Source organism: Nicrophorus vespilloides, unplaced genomic scaffold (assembly GCF_001412225.1).
Source record: "Nicrophorus vespilloides isolate i.1.1-1 unplaced genomic scaffold, Nicve_v1.0, whole genome shotgun sequence".
Classification (NCBI taxonomy): Eukaryota; Metazoa; Arthropoda; class Insecta; order Coleoptera; family Silphidae; genus Nicrophorus; species Nicrophorus vespilloides.
In genome coordinates this window covers 212,721-230,330 of record NW_017098206.1, presented here as the reverse complement: position 1 = coordinate 230,330, position 17,610 = coordinate 212,721, and the positions used below count along the sequence as shown (strand labels likewise).

At 34.2% G+C, this 17,610-nt stretch overlaps 5 protein-coding genes across 6 annotated transcripts; 3 read left to right on the top strand and 2 right to left on the bottom strand.

Annotated features, from left to right (window-relative positions):
- The first annotated feature begins 29 nt into the window (after positions 1–29).
- On the top strand, positions 30–1,652 carry LOC108561905 (uncharacterized protein DDB_G0283697). Of its 2 annotated transcripts, XM_017920022.1 has the most exons (2): positions 30–212; positions 279–1,651. In XM_017920022.1, exon 2 carries the CDS (start codon positions 285–287, stop codon positions 1,119–1,121), a length of 837 nt encoding a protein of 278 aa, XP_017775511.1. In that variant the 5' UTR covers positions 30–212; positions 279–284; the 3' UTR covers positions 1,122–1,651. The 2 variants fall into 2 exon arrangements, with proteins under 2 accessions (XP_017775511.1, XP_017775510.1); XM_017920021.1 differs by lacking the exon at positions 30–212 and having other exon boundaries at positions 219–1,652.
- A 2,091-nt stretch (positions 1,653–3,743) lies between these two features.
- Positions 3,744–4,960, bottom strand: LOC108561900 (programmed cell death protein 2-like). The gene has a single exon (XM_017920015.1). It carries the CDS (start codon positions 4,798–4,800, stop codon positions 3,766–3,768), a length of 1,035 nt encoding a protein of 344 aa, XP_017775504.1. The 5' UTR covers positions 4,801–4,960; the 3' UTR covers positions 3,744–3,765.
- Positions 4,961–9,257: 4,297 nt separating this feature from the next.
- Positions 9,258–15,765, top strand: LOC108561899 (sphingomyelin phosphodiesterase-like). The gene is made up of 13 exons (XM_017920014.1): positions 9,258–9,475; positions 9,542–9,669; positions 9,823–9,928; positions 11,376–11,546; positions 11,635–11,765; positions 11,819–11,970; positions 12,035–12,113; positions 12,169–12,341; positions 13,499–13,794; positions 13,878–14,030; positions 14,897–15,006; positions 15,268–15,458; positions 15,601–15,765. Exons 1-13 carry the CDS (start codon positions 9,415–9,417, stop codon positions 15,743–15,745), a joined length of 1,896 nt encoding a protein of 631 aa, XP_017775503.1. The 5' UTR covers positions 9,258–9,414; the 3' UTR covers positions 15,746–15,765.
- Positions 15,748–16,487, bottom strand: LOC108561898. Its single transcript, XM_017920013.1, has 2 exons — positions 16,185–16,487; positions 15,748–16,128 (listed from the first exon to the last, which is right to left on the bottom strand). The coding sequence occupies exons 1-2, from the start codon at positions 16,485–16,487 to the stop codon at positions 15,748–15,750; spliced, it is 684 nt and encodes a 227-aa protein (XP_017775502.1).
- A 162-nt stretch (positions 16,488–16,649) lies between these two features.
- On the top strand, positions 16,650–17,330 carry LOC108561897. Its single transcript, XM_017920012.1, has one exon. It carries the CDS (start codon positions 16,650–16,652, stop codon positions 17,328–17,330), a length of 681 nt encoding a protein of 226 aa, XP_017775501.1.
- The last annotated feature ends 280 nt before the right edge of the window (positions 17,331–17,610 follow it).

Here is a 17,610-nt window from a genome sequence, read left to right as displayed (position 1 = left end):
GGTCTGTGACCTCAGGTGAACGCAGATGGAATCCGGTGCCGCGCAAGCACATTTCAATTTTTTGTCGGAGTGAAAGAACAAACAAAAAAAATACATAAAATAAAAAAGATAGAATAGAGAGAGAGTGATAATAAGTTAGTTAGTACACCTGTTGCTATCGGTTCGTGATAAGGGATATCAGTCGTAGGGCATTAGTCGGTGCAGAAACACATGTAAGTAATAGTAGCGAGTAGACTTTGCTGAGTAAAGAGTGCTGAGCTGAAGAGATGTTGAATCAGGTTAATATGCCGTCCACGGAGAACACAACTTTGGACCGCATCCAGCGCGAGATCATGGATGTTATAGAGCGCGAGAAGGAGTTGAGGAATTTGTACAGTAACGGCAACAATATTACTAACAACAGCAACAACAACAACAACAATGTAAACGGCGATGGTGGAGGAGAGGAAGTGAAGAAGAACGGAAGTGAGCAGGTGGGCAACGGTCACGCGCCCTCGGCCAGCTCGAATCCGGTGGAGCAGCAAAAACCAGTCCTGGGGGTGCGGCGATTCGCGCAGAACGGCAACGCCAAGGGCGTCATGCAAAAGTTCATCAGGTCCAGGGGAAAGTTGGGCATAATGAACACGTTCAAGCAGCACGCGAGTAAGTCGTTCTCTGCGCCTTTGTCGCACTCCCTGACGATGACCTCCACGTCCTCGCATGACTTTTCCCCGCTCAAAGTCACCACGGATTCCAGCAAAAGGATACGCAACGGGTACGTGCCCATCGAGGAGCGGATGCGAAAGGAAATCCAGGAGGCGCACTCCAGGGAGCAGGAGCTGCGCACGATGCGTCGGAAATCGAACCCCGATTTCGCCGCCTTGATCGACCTGGACATGATGGAGCAGCCGAAGATGGGAGCACTCAGAGCGACCAAATCCATGGCACAGCTAAACGCATCCACAGAAACCCTGGATGAACCCTTCCCAACATCAACAACTACCAACAACACCACCACCCTTAAATCGGCAAAATCCCTGGCGGAACTCTGCGACGCCGACGAGGAGGACATCATCAGGCCTCAATCGCTGATCATGCAGTTCGAGCAGATGATCATCAAAAACCAGCAGGCCCGCACCTAAGTCCACTGACCACGTGATACCACTTCAAAACAAAATTTAAAAAAAAAACACAACTAATCACCAGCCAGCTTAGCACGTACGCTAATCTAAAAACACAGTGATTCCTATTTATTTTACTATTTATTTGAATATTAATTTTTAAGTACAAAAAAAAAACCGCACTTCGTGAGCACTGCAAAAAAAACAAAAACGCAAGAGGAATTTCCATACAATTCAAACGTGAAAGTAAGTTTCGTTCAGTATCTCCATCAAAACTTGCATTCCTTCAAATGCGAATTGAATGGAAAATCTTCTTTGGGCGGCTCTGCTCCAAATATTTTTTTTTATTTCGACAATTGAAACGTTCAAGCTAAACAAGTTTTAAAAACTGGAAGAGCTAAAATAATTTTAATTAAAAAAAAACACTAGTCTTAGTTACTTTATCAGCATAATATTATTGTTAGGTTTAAGTAATACTATGTATGGTTTAAGGTTTTTATTAAATAAAAATATATATATATATAGAAAAAATAAATGAATAACATGAATTCACATGGAAACGAAACGAATAGAGAGAGAGAGAAAAAGCAATCATGTAATTACAGAATCTATCGATAAGATAACTTAATTTATGATTTATTGTCGCATTTTTACGCGATTACGTAATTCGTGTAATACCTGCTATCGATTTGCCAATAATTAATCTGTGCGCTTGTTTTTCCCAACGTTTTTATTGCTTTAGAATTGTAGAATTTCTCTCCGTCTATTCGTTTATTTGTTAAGTCCAGATCAAACAGATAACGCAGAACTTTGTTTTCAACAATTAAGCGAACAATGTGCATCACTGTTTAAATATTGCGAACAACGTCAACCGTTGCGCTAAAGAAAGTAAAAAAAAAACAACGAGATTTGTAAATGTTGGCCAATGTCAAATTAATACAAATTATTATATTTGACACATTGACTTTGAAATATGTAGATGAAAATAGATGTAAGTTTCCATCATTATGAAATTATCTTTTTTTTTTGTTATATTAATGCAAATTATATTAAATGTTTATAGGCAATTAACAAAAAAAATAATTAAAAATATAATCTATTCATTTTAAAATTATTAACAATGAATAAAATATTTAATATTTTCATTAATTGTTAGAAAATATTTATTTAAATTTAGTAAAATGTGTTTATTTTATTATAAATTTAAAAAAAAATGCTCGTATTTACGAAACTGGTTTGTGTTTTTATATCATAATTTATCTTTCTTCGGATATCGCTCGATATTAAAGTGCAACAAGTTGAAAAACGTGTTTACTACTAACCAGAATTTTATATTTTTTGTTGTAATGGCATTCAGTACAATTTTAAGAACGTGAGACTTACTTTAATTGTTTGACTGCATCAACTATTAGAAAAAATGAAAACAAAAAGAAATTTTAAGTAATGTTCCTTAATATAACAATTATTTAATTCTAATAATCTACGATAATCAGTTTGAATATCTAAAACTCCATTATGAAACTCAATTCATAACACGTTTATAGAAGTTATTGATTTTTTATTTACTTATTTTAAACTATTAAACTATCGCTTTGCTTAACGTTAACGGACACTTAAACCAATTAGTAGTTTGAACAATGTTATTTCTATTCGGGTAGAGATGGCGCTGTAGTTCAATTGTAGGTTGGGTGCAGGACTCTATTAAGCGTGATTTCAAAAATATTCAAATATTTTTTTAACAAATCAAGAGACTTACTTTCATATTTAATTAAATTAGTCTAAATAATTGGTAACTCTAGTATTACTTTATTTAATACTACGGTGGATTATCTCTAATTAATTGAATAAATATTAATATACTAATTTATTGCGCTCATGATCGTGGATTATAAGAAAATGGATTGAAATCTCTTTTAGGAATGTTATAGAATCATAATATTTGTTTTGAATGAATCATTATTTGCGTTTTCTTAATTGTGTAATAATGGGCAAGTTTAAAAATAGTTTAACATTTATATGAGAATTAAAGAATAGATTTCCTTATACAATATTTTACGAGTACTATTTTCACGCGAGTTTTTTTACGCGGGCCAGAAAATATAAATTTGGAGCAAATTTATGAAAAGAAAATATTTATAAAATATTATTCGAAAAAAATTACAGTCAATCTTCTAAATATTTCAAGCGATGATAAGTTTTTGGAAATTAAAAAGGAAGGATGTTTGTTTTAATCAGTATTCGTGAAACCGAATAAAATTTACTCTTTCTGAAATGTTATAATTAATTTTTGTTAAGCTATATAAAATAAATATGTTTTTTTTTTCTAAAGTCGCTTTTATTTCCATTTGTTTTCTTTTACTTACAGACTTTATTTACGCGATTTTCATTCACGTAAAAAAATCCATGTGAATCGAAAAATTTATAATCTCCGTAAATGTAAAATGACGCATTACTTGAATTAAGTGTGTAATTGAGCAAAACAAGTTCGAAGGTAAAAAAAGGCGATTTCATCAGGTTTCAAAGTTTCATAACGGTAGTCACATCAAGAGAATGAAATGCAAGTACGTTTTTCTTATCATTTATTACATATAAAACAGATAAAATCAAGTGGTTCAATATGATTAATGATAGATTAGGTTCTTGTTTTTCGTTGTCGTGATGATGATCAGACGGTGTCAGTTTCGCAAACATCCTGTTTGAAAACGAACTCATTGCTGTACGTTTTCTGACTTGAGCAACTCCGTTTGCAGGTGTAGACCAGCAGCACCCCAAAATCGAGTTCGTTCTCCTTGAGGACGGTCAGTAGCTGAGGCATAACTTGAAACTCGAACTGCCTCGGACCTCCGCACTGCTCGCAATCCGGTACAGCCTCAGGTTTCGGTTCCGAAGCGATCCAAAGAGGTTCTCCGCCTCTCTCGTATCTCAGGATTTGCTCCGGATTGCAGTCGACGCGTTTCCGGAAATTCGCAAAAACTTTGTCCTTCTCACAGGTGGCGTGGTTCTCGAGTTCAGCCTCCTCCGATTCCGGAAGAGTTCCAGTTCTGCCTTCGCTGACTAATCTGTTGTAGAGCTGCAGCTGATCCTCCTCGTTGACGACGCTCTTCTTATACTCCTCGCTCTCGATGACGATCTCGTACTCGGTGAATAGGATGCTTGACAGCTTCGACGGTTTCGAGGGGTTTCCGCACGCGTCCTTGTGATGATCCTTCCAGTGGATAATCTGGTGCTCCCTGGAGCAGTACCAGGCTTTCTTGCATTTGCTGCATGTTTTCTCTGCGAAGCATCCGCATAGTTCGCAGAGTTTCGAGAATCGCGCCGCGTCAAAGTGGACGGGTTCCTCTTCCGGCGGCGGTTCGTGGCTGTAGAAAGGATTCTTCCAGGACAACTGGTTGCGGAACACCCGTACGGTGTCGCTACGGTTTCTCTGACAACAAGTGGCACTGCGACATAAGAATATGAAAATGGTTCTGTGGAAGTTGGCCGGATCGTCCTCGAGTGGCGCGTACACCTGGCACAAGAAGCACATCTGATTCTCACATTTCGGGCATTTTAAATCCTCGTAACCGGGAATATTCTCGTACGAAAGCCAGGCTGGCTTCCCGCCCACCTTACTCGGAAATTGGGCGCTCTGCACTCTCCATTTCTCGTGCACTTCCTCACAGAAACCGACGTCCACCCGTGACGAAATCTCCTCGGACATTCTCTTTCTTCAAATTCAATAACCACCGAAACGCACCTTTAACTCTCTAAACTTTTGGGTTATGTTTACACATGCTTCAAGAAGTCAACAACCAGAAACGTCAAAACATCGGCAACACTAGCGCCCTCTGCAACTGCAAGATTCTACTACGCACCACCAGATGACCAAATTTCGAAACTATTTTCCGCGTAATTAAACCAGCAAATCTTTCTTAATTACATAAATACATAGATATCGCACTTAAATTCCAAGTACGGACCATTAACCCAAAGAAATTATATCTCATTTGCTAATTGCCAATACTTAGTAAACATTATAATATCTTCTACTTACTATTTTATAATAAATAAACGAACATAAAGACTTATTTACTTTTAAATATAAAATTTCAATAATTAAGCTAATACTTGTTTAGATAGGAAATTCTGTTGAATATACTCAAATAATTTACGAAATTCATCAAATTAAATATAAAATTTTAATATTAGTATAATACTTATATAGAAACAAAATACTCATTTCTAATAAATTCATGTAGTTAGTATTTTTGTTTATTTTTCAAGTACTTCCATTTGAAATATTTAACAAATTATGTTATCTCTCTAATCTAAATTTAAATCATTTCCTATCAACTATTCCTAATCTAATATTTGTCATTTTTAACGAGATATATTTCTCATAAATTTCTAAATATGTAAATTATTTAAAACGAAACATATCTAATAATTAACATATTAATGTAATGATTACTATATAATAAATACCAATGAAACCAAATACTTATTATCAATACAAAACCTATCAACAAATGTAATATTTTAATTTTTCAGAATAATTATTGCAAAAAAAGACAATTTATTGAAAATATTGCACTTTCAGTTTTATTTAATTAAATAAAAATTTAGTAAAATTATTCATATTCAAGTTTCTTTTATCAAAATCTAATATTTATGAATATTATAGAAATTCTAAATATTATGAAATACAATTCAGTGCTGTATTTAATTAAGAAAATGCTTTTCTTAAAATTATTATTTTTTATTTTTTTTAATTTTAACATATTTATTGGTCATACAATATGACCAAAGGAATATTGACAAAGGTTTTTCTTCCCGGAGAATACATTATAATTATAATTGACAATATATTGTGCAAAAAAATCTTCCTATAAAATTAATCAATAAAAAAAAACAAATTTTATAAAAAATCTATGTTAGAACACAATTTCAACTTAAATAACCGAAAGACAGGAAAAACAAAATTATAATAAATTGGACGTGATGCACTAGACAGAAATTTATCTGTTTCTTTTTTAATTCAAAAATAGCATGCGACAATAATAACACAATTATATTTATTATAGCGTCTATAAATACTTTGGAATAACATGATTTTCAACATCATCCGATGTTACTATACAAATAATAAACGTTCGGTTTTCCCCTACATATTACTTAATTTTTTCAAAGAATAACCGCAGTTGGTAAGTATAAAGCATATATAAATATCGATTTAAAAAAAAACATCAAATTATAAGCAACTCAATAAACATAAAGTCACATTACAGAAAGTTCATTATATAGAAATCAACAAACCAAATTCCGAGTTCTTCAATTTTCTACCAAACATTGCTTATATTACTCTCTTACGAGAAATTGAAAAGAAACATAAATATTTACTTTAGGAAATTTCAGAATTTACATATTCTCTAATCGACATTTTCACAGTTAAAATCGAAAATTTCAAACTAATTTTTGAGAAACCAATTTTCTACCATTTCGAGAAATATAAAAGAAACTTAAATATTGGCTTAACACAACTATGACACATATACTGTGGAACCTCGCTTAACGAGCATTTCGCTTAACGAGCATTTCGCTTAACGAGCAAAATGAATTATAAGAAAAATTACTCTCTTAACGAGCGACGATTTGCATAACGAATGACGATGAGAAGAGAAGTACCGGATTGCGCGTCTGCTACATCATTTTTAAAACTTGTGTACACATATTATGTGTATTTTTGAATATGTTTCACTATACGAGTAAAAATCCGGAAATTTTTGAACAGATTAAACTCGTTAAGCGAGGTTCCACTGTATAAAACATTAATTCAAATTTGATTCTTTAATAAAAAATATTATTTAAAAGCACCGCTTGGTTTTTCTTAAATTTTAAATAAATTATAAATAAAAACCTCATTTGGCACGTATAAATCATATATTAATACTGAGTTACGTGGACAAACAGATATTTTTTTAATCTTCTTCTATTATTAGGGCCCCAGGGTTCGTCAGGAATAAACAAATACATGAAGATTTTCATATAGATATGTCGAGGATACAATACCAACATTTAGTAGTAGATACCAAGATAGACTGGAGTCACATACTAATGTTCTGGCTATTGGCCTACTCGACAACAGTGAAACCACAAATAGGCTGAAGCGTTGCAAACCACTAGATTTAGTATATAGATTTAAGTAATTATTAATGTTCAAATAATCATGATGGTAAACTATTCACCGGGAAAGATTATCCATCTATTGTCAACCGCGATCTTAAATTTACTCAATGTTTACATAGATGAACAGATTATGAATAAAATTATACGGCATAAAAAAAAATCTTCATCTTCTCAGGCTTTCGCCTTCTGATGTGCCAGTCTTAAGTTAGTGTACTTTGTGATTTGACGGGTTCTACAGATACAAAGGTAAGACAAGTCGAGTCGGAGCTCCTGCGGCTTTGATGAAAAATATCTTCTTCTTCTCTTTTCCTCTCCACACTTGGCTTGCGCATCTTGCACAATTTCACCAGCCACTGCTTTTATTAATTGGAGATTTATCTAAACTGCCCTGAGTTACCGGGGTCAGGGGAAAAACATATGGGACGACTACACTAAATAACAGCTTTGAAATCGGGGTCTCAGCGATTCAGTACAAAGGTGTTAGGAGAGATCTCGGATGGCTAATGTAGATTGATATTTGTGTTTAGAGAACTGCGCGTGTATTGGGTGGTCTATAGCGATACTTTTGTACCAAATGCACAGGGGTTAACGTGTGTCCAGATCTCAAACGACTGAGAACTGCAATCTCCGATTTCCTGCTGAACCCCATCTTCAAAAACCATGGGTGCCTCCTGACAGTCGTGTTGAATCTATAAAAGAACGACTCCTTATATTTTCTCTCCAACTCAAATCTGCTTTGCCATTCCAACATTGCGTCCACTCTGATATGCGGATATGTGTCCGAAAAATGTTGTTGATGTTGATGATTTCACGTCGATGACCTCTTGCTTCCAGAGCATCAGCCTCCTCGTTACCCAGGATACCCTGGTGGCTAATACAAAACAACAGCTCCCCCATCAGTTTCCATTTTTCTAACCTGCGTATTTCAACAACCCAGTGGTTAGTTTTCACCGTCGTTGATTGGTTAGTGATGGACTCGATAACACTTATCGAATCCGAGATGATCGCCACTCTCCGCACCTCATAGAATTGTGTCAGACGCCGCTCTGACACAATTGAAACGATGAAAACAAATATGTTTAGGTAAAGTATATAAATCTATTAAATTACGTGAATATACAGAAAACAAATGCAACAATATTATAGGCAACCCAATATACAAACATTCAAATTTCACTTTTCAATTTGAAATTTCTGTAGTTAAAAGAACAATACTTAATTTAATTGCATTCATTTTTAATTTAATTTATAATTCAAATTATATTTTGTTACTATAAATAATATAAATTGCAGATTACTTTCTTCGTTATTTTTTTTTTGAAGTTTTTTTAATTATTATTTATTGTAAATATTAACAAAATTAATTTACTGCATTATTTGTTATACTAATTTTAAATAATTATATGTTGATTAAATGAGAATTATGTTTATAATAAATTTCTTAATACATTGCAATTTTATGCAATGTTTTAGAAATTAAACATTTTGTATTCTGTCAAGTTACGTAAATCTAGTGTGAAAGATACGCATCAATTGTTTTATTTTTCTATCGAAACTTATGAATTAATTCTAAATTTCTATTAGTATTGCTAATTTGTATATAATTTATAAACTAAATAAACGATTAACATCGTTTCATGTTCGCGGTTTGTATGTTTCGCCAAGTAATGAATACACGTAATCATTAGCAAATGTTTATATTGTCGATTCATATTGTAGATGTCTCTGGCGTGTGACAGGAAGTTCGAAACGATGAAAGGGAAATAACAACAATTCCACGAATAAACTCATCGATCGGTTGCGTTCTCTTGTTTATAAACAAATGACCTATTATCAACGAGCGCTTCGATCGTATGTAGCAATAACGAAGATGTAATGCGTGTGATTACCGCTCAGGTTTCCTGTGCGCCCATTTATTACGATCACCATCATCATTGTTTTTTTTGCATTCGTTATAACTTTTTTTTGCATTTGTTTTATAAACAACAGGCGATTTGTTCGTCACTGTTGTCTGTGCGCTCGGTACGTGTGTCCATTTTGTAGTTTAGTAGTTAGCCTTGAGTTCAATAAAGTAACGAAAATCCGTCGAAGATCGAAGCATTGTTCGAGCGCATTTCGTAGGGACAGCAGCAGCAACTGCAGATGCAGCATGGGTTTTCAAATTTCGAATTCTATCTTACTGATAACGTGCGGTTTAGCCGTTTACTCAGGTTACTAACGAAATTTTTTGTGATTAATATATTTTATATTGATACATTTTTTATTTTGGTGACCAGTGCAAACGCCGATTCAAACGGAAGTGATCGATTTCGATGATCCATGGGACTACAAAGTTGCGCCGCACAATCAAGCCCTTCTGTCGTCAGAAGGGAATCATCACAGCTTGACATCTACGCTTCGCATGGTGAGTTACAATTGATAAAATTTAAGTAAAATGTTTTGTTGTTTTTTACCATTGGTAACAGGCTGAAAAACTTAGAAGATTATAGTCTAATAGAAAAAAAACGTCATAACATATATAAATTTATATTCATGCGATTTTTTCTATTATTTTCAGAGCAAAAATCAAGATCTTTTTGGTGATGATGAGGAGACTCTTCAGGATCTCGGAGCGGACCATAGCTCATTGACCGGACGTTTAACTTGCGCAACTTGTCGACTAGGTAAAGTATTATAACATTTAAACTATTTTTAACAATTTTCTTAAAAAAAAACTTTATGAAAAGTATAGTCATTTAACAAATCAATAGTTTATTGTATAGAAAATACAGAAAATTAAGTTATTTAGCATATTTCTTTTAAAACTTAATTATTTTTTAGTAATTTATTCCAGTCAAAATAATTTTTTTTTAAGATTTTGATTTTATTAACTTACGTAATTTATGTTCAACCAATAAATTCAAATATCAACATAATTTGTGATTGAACTAAATATAGTTAAATATTCGAATATATGATATATAACTGTTCGAGTGTAGATGTTAAATTGATTAACAAAAGTGAAAGTTCGTAGTGTGGAATTTTTTTAATCCATTTTTTGAAGTCACGTAAAAACGGCCGATGAGACCGAATTGTGAAAGTTCTTTCAAAACAAAATTTTCTTCCATTATAAGAACTTTTTTTTTCAAATAGACAAAGTATTTTGTATTTCATTTATTGAATCGAGTTGACTAATTTGATTATTATTTTTGCGAATTGAGAGAATGTCATCTTTTATTTATTTTCAAAACTGGTTTCATTTATGTAACTTCTTGTTTACATTTCGGTTTTATAATTGAAAAAAGGACAACACATATGTAAATCAATTTTTTTTAAATTAACAATTCAAGAGTAGATAACATTTTGATAATTGCTAATTAACTTTTGTTGTATTTAATTAGATTAGTCAAATAGGATTCTACTTACATTATACATTATTAGTTTTTTTCTTTTAAACTTAAAAAAGGTTAAAATATTAATTAAAAATTACAATAATAGATTGCGAATTGCATTTTTTTCTGTATTTTTTTTTTAAGAAATTGAAATGAATTTTTTTATTTTTGTACTGGAAGAAGAAGAAATTACATAAAATTTGTAATTAATTAAATTATTCTTTTTTTATTTTTTTTGGCTCGATTAATGAAAACATAAAGTTGAAATGAAAACTTCTAAAAGTCAAAGACTGTTTCGTTTATTGTAGGTTTATTGAGTAGACAACATTTTGCATAGTGCTAATTCCATTGATTTGCGAAACACTTTGTTGACATTAATAATTTAAAAATTTGCTTAGCACTTGCAATTTCTTCATTACTTCTTGCTTCTATTATTGAAGAACGTCGAAATGTTACACAATCACTCCACCTATTAATATTTTAATTAATTACATCTAGTAACTTTTTATAAAGTGATTTTTATTAACTTTCATAATCTGAGATTGACTAAACGAAAGAAAAATTAACTTTTATCAGTTTTTGTATTTTTGATATTTTAATTTAATATTGTAATGTCTTTATTTATTCTCGGTTTTGTTATTGAAGAATCTTCTATTATATTTGCATATAGAAACTCTCGGGTATAAGTTAATTAGTGTTAATTAACAAGTAATGAGATGCCATTTGAATGAAATTGCAGGTGTCTCGCTGTTGAAATCGGAAGTGGACAAGGATGGTACCTTTGAGGAGATCAAGGAGAAGTTTGTATCTATTTGCGTCGGTTTCCGCATCGAAACCGAACCCGTTTGCAACGGAGTCTACGACATATACGGACCCGTGGTGCTTCCAGCACTGAAGATGACTAAACTGAGTGAGTTTGCAATTGCTTAGGTCAATATTCCAAAGGTTGAAACCGAACAATTATAAAATAAATAAAATGTATTTACTTCTACATTTAGACTCAGAGCAAATCTGCAAAATGTTCATGGAGGAGAGGTGCGGAGATGTGGAGAATCCTCTGCACGATTGGACTGTTGACTTGAGGAATGAAGGATCAGAAAAAGGAATCTGGGACTCGCCGTTACCAAAGGTTGAATTGCGAATGGAAAATAAATACGATTATATCAGCGTTATTATTTGCAGGAAGACGCGCCCACGTTCAAGGTGTTGCAATTATCCGACACCCACTTTGATCCTGATTATACGGAAGGTAGTCCTGCCAACTGCCAGGAACCGTTATGCTGCAGGAATTATAGCACGCCAACTGAGAAGGTGGAGGTTCAAAGGGCCGGAAAGTAAATGATTGTCACAAACTTTAATATTAAAAATCCCTAACTATTCAATTTTTTTGCAACTCAGGTGGGGAACCTTCGGGAAATGCGATACGCCTCAAGTCCTTTTCGAAGCTATGCTCTCCCACATAGCTCGACAACATCCTGTGAGTTAAAAGAAATAATTGATTATGAATGAAACTTAATTTTATTTATTTTAAGGACATCGATTACGTAATTTGGACGGGTGACATCCCTCCGCACGATATTTGGAATCAGACGAAGGAGCAAAACATCGATAACATTCGCTTTACCATCGGTAAACTGTTCGAAACTTTCCCGAACATCCCGATTTTCCCGGCTTTGGGAAATCACGAAGGAATCCCAGCTGGAAAGTGAGTTTCTGTTTTCACTCAATTGTTTCAACGCCAATCATGATTCCATCAAAGTTTTGTCGAAACGCGGAAACGATCTTCTCGTGAGGTTATCGACAATTCGCAAGGACGATTCGATTTCATCGAAACACCAAGCGTGAAATTCAATGACAAACCACCGAGCGAGTCCATTAATTTTTACGCACCTAATAACAAACTGTAGATTTTTAACTGATAATTATAATAGATGTTAACCGAGGCGACCTTGAAGCATCTCTGGGAAAACTACCAATGATTTCGAGTACAATATTTGACTTTCTCAATTGTTCAAACAATGACACCAAACAAAGAAAACGTGTTTTCAAGGTATTGCAATATCTGCATTCTATACGAATCATATAGGTACAGATATTCAACTAAAAGCAGATATTCAGACAAACTGAAAATTGTTTTAATAATTAGTTTCTATTGTAATGAAGTTATTTACGAATCTTTCATTAATACAAAGTGAAAAACAAATGAGCAATTAAATGACTGATTCCAAAAACAGTATTTGCGTGATCGAAATCAACGTTCAATGTATAATAACAACTAAAAATAAACAGAGAGAAAGAGAAAAAACATTAATAAGATCAAATTTGTTGTGGAAATTTTTAAATACAAATTAATTGAGAGCTTGGACCGGTTTTGCTTCAATTATGTTTCGCCTTGAAATTTAAAATTTGTTTTCTCATATTGAATCGTAAATCATCGTTATATTAACTTTAACTTATCATTGACGAAAGCGGAGCAATTGATTTGTTTAAAGATGTATATTTTCTTGAATATGTCACTCATACTTTAATGTTTTGAATTTGACGTTTTAATCTAAGCTTAACTAAACTTCACCTAACCCAACTTATTTTTTAATATAACCTAAGTTGACTTAATCTCAAATTAAAATAAGTTAATCATATATTTTTTAATATAAATTCAATGGATCTAAATAATATGATCTACATTACTTAAATTTTATCTAACCTAAAATGAATTATATTTTCACCTGTTTTAATTTAACCGATTTTCATGTTAACCTTACATAATATAACCTAACAATATTGTACCTGAGATAATCAAATAATTTGTAATACTAATTCATTTGATCTAAATGATAAAAATAATTATTATGTTGATTGTAGTTTTCCGCCACCTTGGATAAAGAGCAAAGATCAATCTATCGATTGGCTTTATGAGGAAGTTTCGAAAGAATGGAGCAAATGGTTGCCTTCGGAGGTGAACGAAACGTTGTCCCACGGGGGTTTCTACTCGGTCCTGATACGTCCGAAATTCCGATTGATCTCTCTCAACATGAACTATTGCTACTCTCTGAGTTGGTGGTTGTTCTTGAATAGCACTGATCCAGCAAAGGAGCTGAAGTGGCTCGTGCACGAGTTGGATTTGGCCGAGGAGAAAAGTGAAAAGGTTCACATAATAGGTGAGTCGTGTTCGTCACATTAAGACGATTCGTGTTATAATTTCTGTAGAGAATGAGAGAATCTAACTTTTTTTCTGATGTAGGTCACGTGCCGCCTGGCGCTTCTGATTGTTTGAAAATGTGGTCCAAGAACTACTACGACATCATCAACAGATACCGAGACACGGTGGTCGCACAATTTTTTGGTCATACACACAATGATGAGTTCGAGGTGTTCTACATGGACAACAAGACTGGTGAGTAATTTCTCTTTTCCTTTCTCCATTCCATGTATGCATTTTCTCCATTCCATCTATATATTTAATTTATTAAGGATTTGTTTATGAATTTTATCATTTTTTTCATCCATTTCTCATCCATTTTTCATCCATTTCTAATCCATTTCTCATCCATCTTTCAGTATTTATCCAAACAAATCCATCGGTTTATTTAATTTCTCATTGTCGGACCACAATAGCCGGCAATAAATATTTGAATCGTCTACATTTTTCTCTTCATTTCTCTCTCTATCTGTATAACATGTACACTGAATAATGGCGAGTGAACTATTTCAGTATGCTATATTTATTATTGGTGTGCGTCGAAACGGGATGTTACTACAGTTGATACAATACATCTCGCCCGAAGCGAACACCAAAATATACCGAAAGAATGCGTTTACTTTTATTCTTTCATCGTTTTATTCACTTTATTCGGCCCAAATCGCGAAATTCATCCGTTCCACTTTCATTTTAATACCACTACAGCACACGTCGTGATACACCAATTAACGTCAGTATTCGAATCTTACTGAAAACAGGACTTTATAATTAAAAAGTTCATTGTTGGTGATAAACAAAGATTAATGGCAAATTAAATTTTAAAAATCACATTTAATTATAGCAAAAACTAATTAATTTATTAAATGGAAAATATAAGATTTTATGTATTAGATTCAATAATTGAAAAATTAGTTTAGATTTATTATGTAAATAAAATATGACCACAAAATTATACAGAAATAATAAATTAATTGTGATAAAATGAGAGATTTATCGAACTTAAACTAATTTATTGGAATTTGTTTTGACATATGTCATATTTGTTTTTATTTTGTTTTTAGAGCAAGCCTCGGGGATTGCTTACATAGGTCCCGTCGTTACAACGTACGAGTACTTGAATCCCGCTTATAGAATTTACTACGTAGATGCAGACACGGATAATCCTACAAGGGTAAATATATTTTTAAAAGAAAATTGAGGATGGGAGTAAAACATAACAAAACTATTTTTTAACGCTTTTTATTAATGGCAATCAAAGCGATGTTTCCAAAACATAAATAATAAATAAATGGTGGTTTCCGTTGATAAAACCTTTGTGGGAGATGCTAAACATCTGGAGCACGCGACTTCCAACGAGAACAAACAAATCGCGTGCTTTCTGTATTAACACGAATACTAACTAACTGTAACTGAATTGTGCGATTATTGCAAGGAAGTGATCGATCACGAGACATGGATCATGGATCTAGTCAGATCCAATTCCAATCCGGATTCCGAGCCGATTTGGAGGAAGCTGTACTCGGCGAGATCCGCTTATGGGATGACATCTCTGAGACCGGCGGAATGGTCAAAGTTGATCGAGAGGATTCTACAAGATTCTAAGCTTTTCGATAGATTTTACAGGTAATTTTATGAATTTATCAATTTTGATTAATCCATTTTGGTTGATATATTTTGATTGATCTTTTCTCATTCATCCATTTTGATTGATTCGTTCTGATTGATGCACTGTGATTGATCATTTTGTAACTATTGTTCTTTGCAGATATTTCTACGCCGGAAGTCCGGCAAGACCTAAATGTGATACTGCGAAGTGCAAGTTGGATATAATATGCGGACTGAAGTCGGGGAAGTCTCACGAAGTTGAGTCTCTGTGCCGGAGAGAAAAGGCATTTCTGAGTGATGAATAAAGTTAGATGTTTATAATACAGTAAGGGTGTTTGATTTCGCATTCGTCCCCGTGTTCGGCAACCTGTTCCAAGCTTGGAATGTAATCGGTTAAAGCACTGAAGCCTCGTTTAACATCCTTTCCTTTAGCGTTGATCGCCCTTTGCATTCCCCAAACGAAAGGCGCTCCTTTGCAGATCAGCAGTTGAAGACATCCGGTGGAATCCCGCGCCGGTCCTTCCCGAAGAAATTCTACGATATGATGGGGAAGATTACCGTTGCTTGCATGAGGTAACATCTTCTCCACTTCCGGATTACTCAACATCCAATCTAAAGGAGATTCATCTAAATCGCGTCTTTGGCTAGTTATGTATGCCGGAGGCGCTTTCGATAACGAAGTGCTAATCTAAATAATAAAATATTTGTTAAAAGAAATGATTAATTTTGGTTGATTTGACTTACCAATTGTGCCATGAAGATTATAGCGTTCACTGCTATAGCCCCGATCCTCTTGTTGTCCAATCCTAAGATTCGTAAAAATCCTGAGAATATGGTATCCTTTTGATTAGTTTCTCCTTTTCTGGAATTTTTGCTGAACGCGTTTGAAACTAACTGCGCTACGCCGCTAGCCCTATCCAATCCCAACATCTTCCCGGCTTTCTCCAAACCCGATTTGATCGTTCCGAAAACTGAGTTTTGCCCAAAATTGAAACCGAAAGCCGTCGCGAAGAAGAGCGTGAGAACGAGTATTCTTAAAGTGTGCATGGTTCGAGCTGCGGTTGGTGACTGTCTGTGGTTCGCGTTTGTCGGAAGCCGCTTGGGCAACCAACTGTGAACCACTTTTCGTAGGTGGGTTACGCCAATTTTCCCTTCGGGAGAGTCGACGTGCACTTTTCTGAAGATCAGTCTTTCACGAACATCGAAGAAATGATGTTGCTGCTCTTCCTTTTACTGTCTCCGGTGCAACCGCAACATCTTTCAAGCTCGTTTGATGTGAGAACTCTGAGCGAACTTCCCATGAGCAAGTTGCTGAAGGTCAAGAACACTTTCGAGTTAAACGACGTCGAAGAAGTTGTTCCCAAGGAGGAATTGGTGCTTGGAGTTCCAATGGCTTTGAAGCGAATCCTGAAAAACCCTTTGAAACGCGGCGATTATGGCGGAGTGGAGAGTGCGGATGGGAAAAAAGGAATGCAATCCGTGTTCCAAATGTCCGTGACAACTTTGGCGTTCCTCGCGTTCGGTGGATATTTACTCTGTTTGATTGTGCAGAGTTTGAAGGGTAAAGGTAAGAAGGTGGTGATGATGATGATACCGGTCTCTTCTACGATGGCTTCGGTGACGATGGCCAATTTGAGGAGGAGGAGGCGACGACGAAGAAGGCCTTTGAAAATAAGGAGACCGAGACCGAAAAGAGAAACCCATTCCGACCCAGAAACCGACGAAGATGAAGACGATATTGTTGATGATGAAGGACGGGATGACTTCGCGCCCGACGTTGATCCTCATTACATGTTTGACGCTCTGGTTCACCTCTCAGAAGCATACACACAATACCACACGACCAATTACCGACACCTCAATCAGACATTTCTTCGTTTTAGAAGGTGAATTTCTCCTTCCGATCTTCACTTATTTTCTACTTCGTTTGCTCTTATACAATCACCTAGTATTTATAGTAGAAACATATTTAATTGTAGTTGATTAAACTAATTTATTGTAAACGTTTAATGTGTCTAAGAAAATAAAGTATTTATTAAAAAAAACGATTCTGTTTAAATTGTTTAAAACTTACAAAATAATTTTACAAAATATCCTAAAAAAGGCGTTATAATTTTATTTAATCGTAATTATGTTTTTATTTTAAGGTTATATTTAATGTTGTTCGAAA

Coding starts and splice junctions, on each gene's coding strand:
- LOC108561898 (XM_017920013.1), bottom strand. CDS start 16,487: ATGCACACTTTAAGAATACTCGTTCTCACGCTCTTCTTCGCGACGGCT. Junction 16,129..16,184: donor TAATCTTCATGGCACAATTG/GTAAGTCAAATC, acceptor TTTATTATTTAG/ATTAGCACTTCGTTATCGAA.
- LOC108561899 (XM_017920014.1), top strand. CDS start 9,415: ATGGGTTTTCAAATTTCGAATTCTATCTTACTGATAACGTGCGGTTTA. Junction 11,547..11,634: donor ACTGAAGATGACTAAACTGA/GTGAGTTTGCAA, acceptor TTCTACATTTAG/ACTCAGAGCAAATCTGCAAA. Junction 12,114..12,168: donor ACATAGCTCGACAACATCCT/GTGAGTTAAAAG, acceptor ATTTATTTTAAG/GACATCGATTACGTAATTTG.
- LOC108561900 (XM_017920015.1), bottom strand. CDS start 4,800: ATGTCCGAGGAGATTTCGTCACGGGTGGACGTCGGTTTCTGTGAGGAA.
- LOC108561905 (XM_017920021.1), top strand. CDS start 267: ATGTTGAATCAGGTTAATATGCCGTCCACGGAGAACACAACTTTGGAC.
- LOC108561897 (XM_017920012.1), top strand. CDS start 16,650: ATGATGTTGCTGCTCTTCCTTTTACTGTCTCCGGTGCAACCGCAACAT.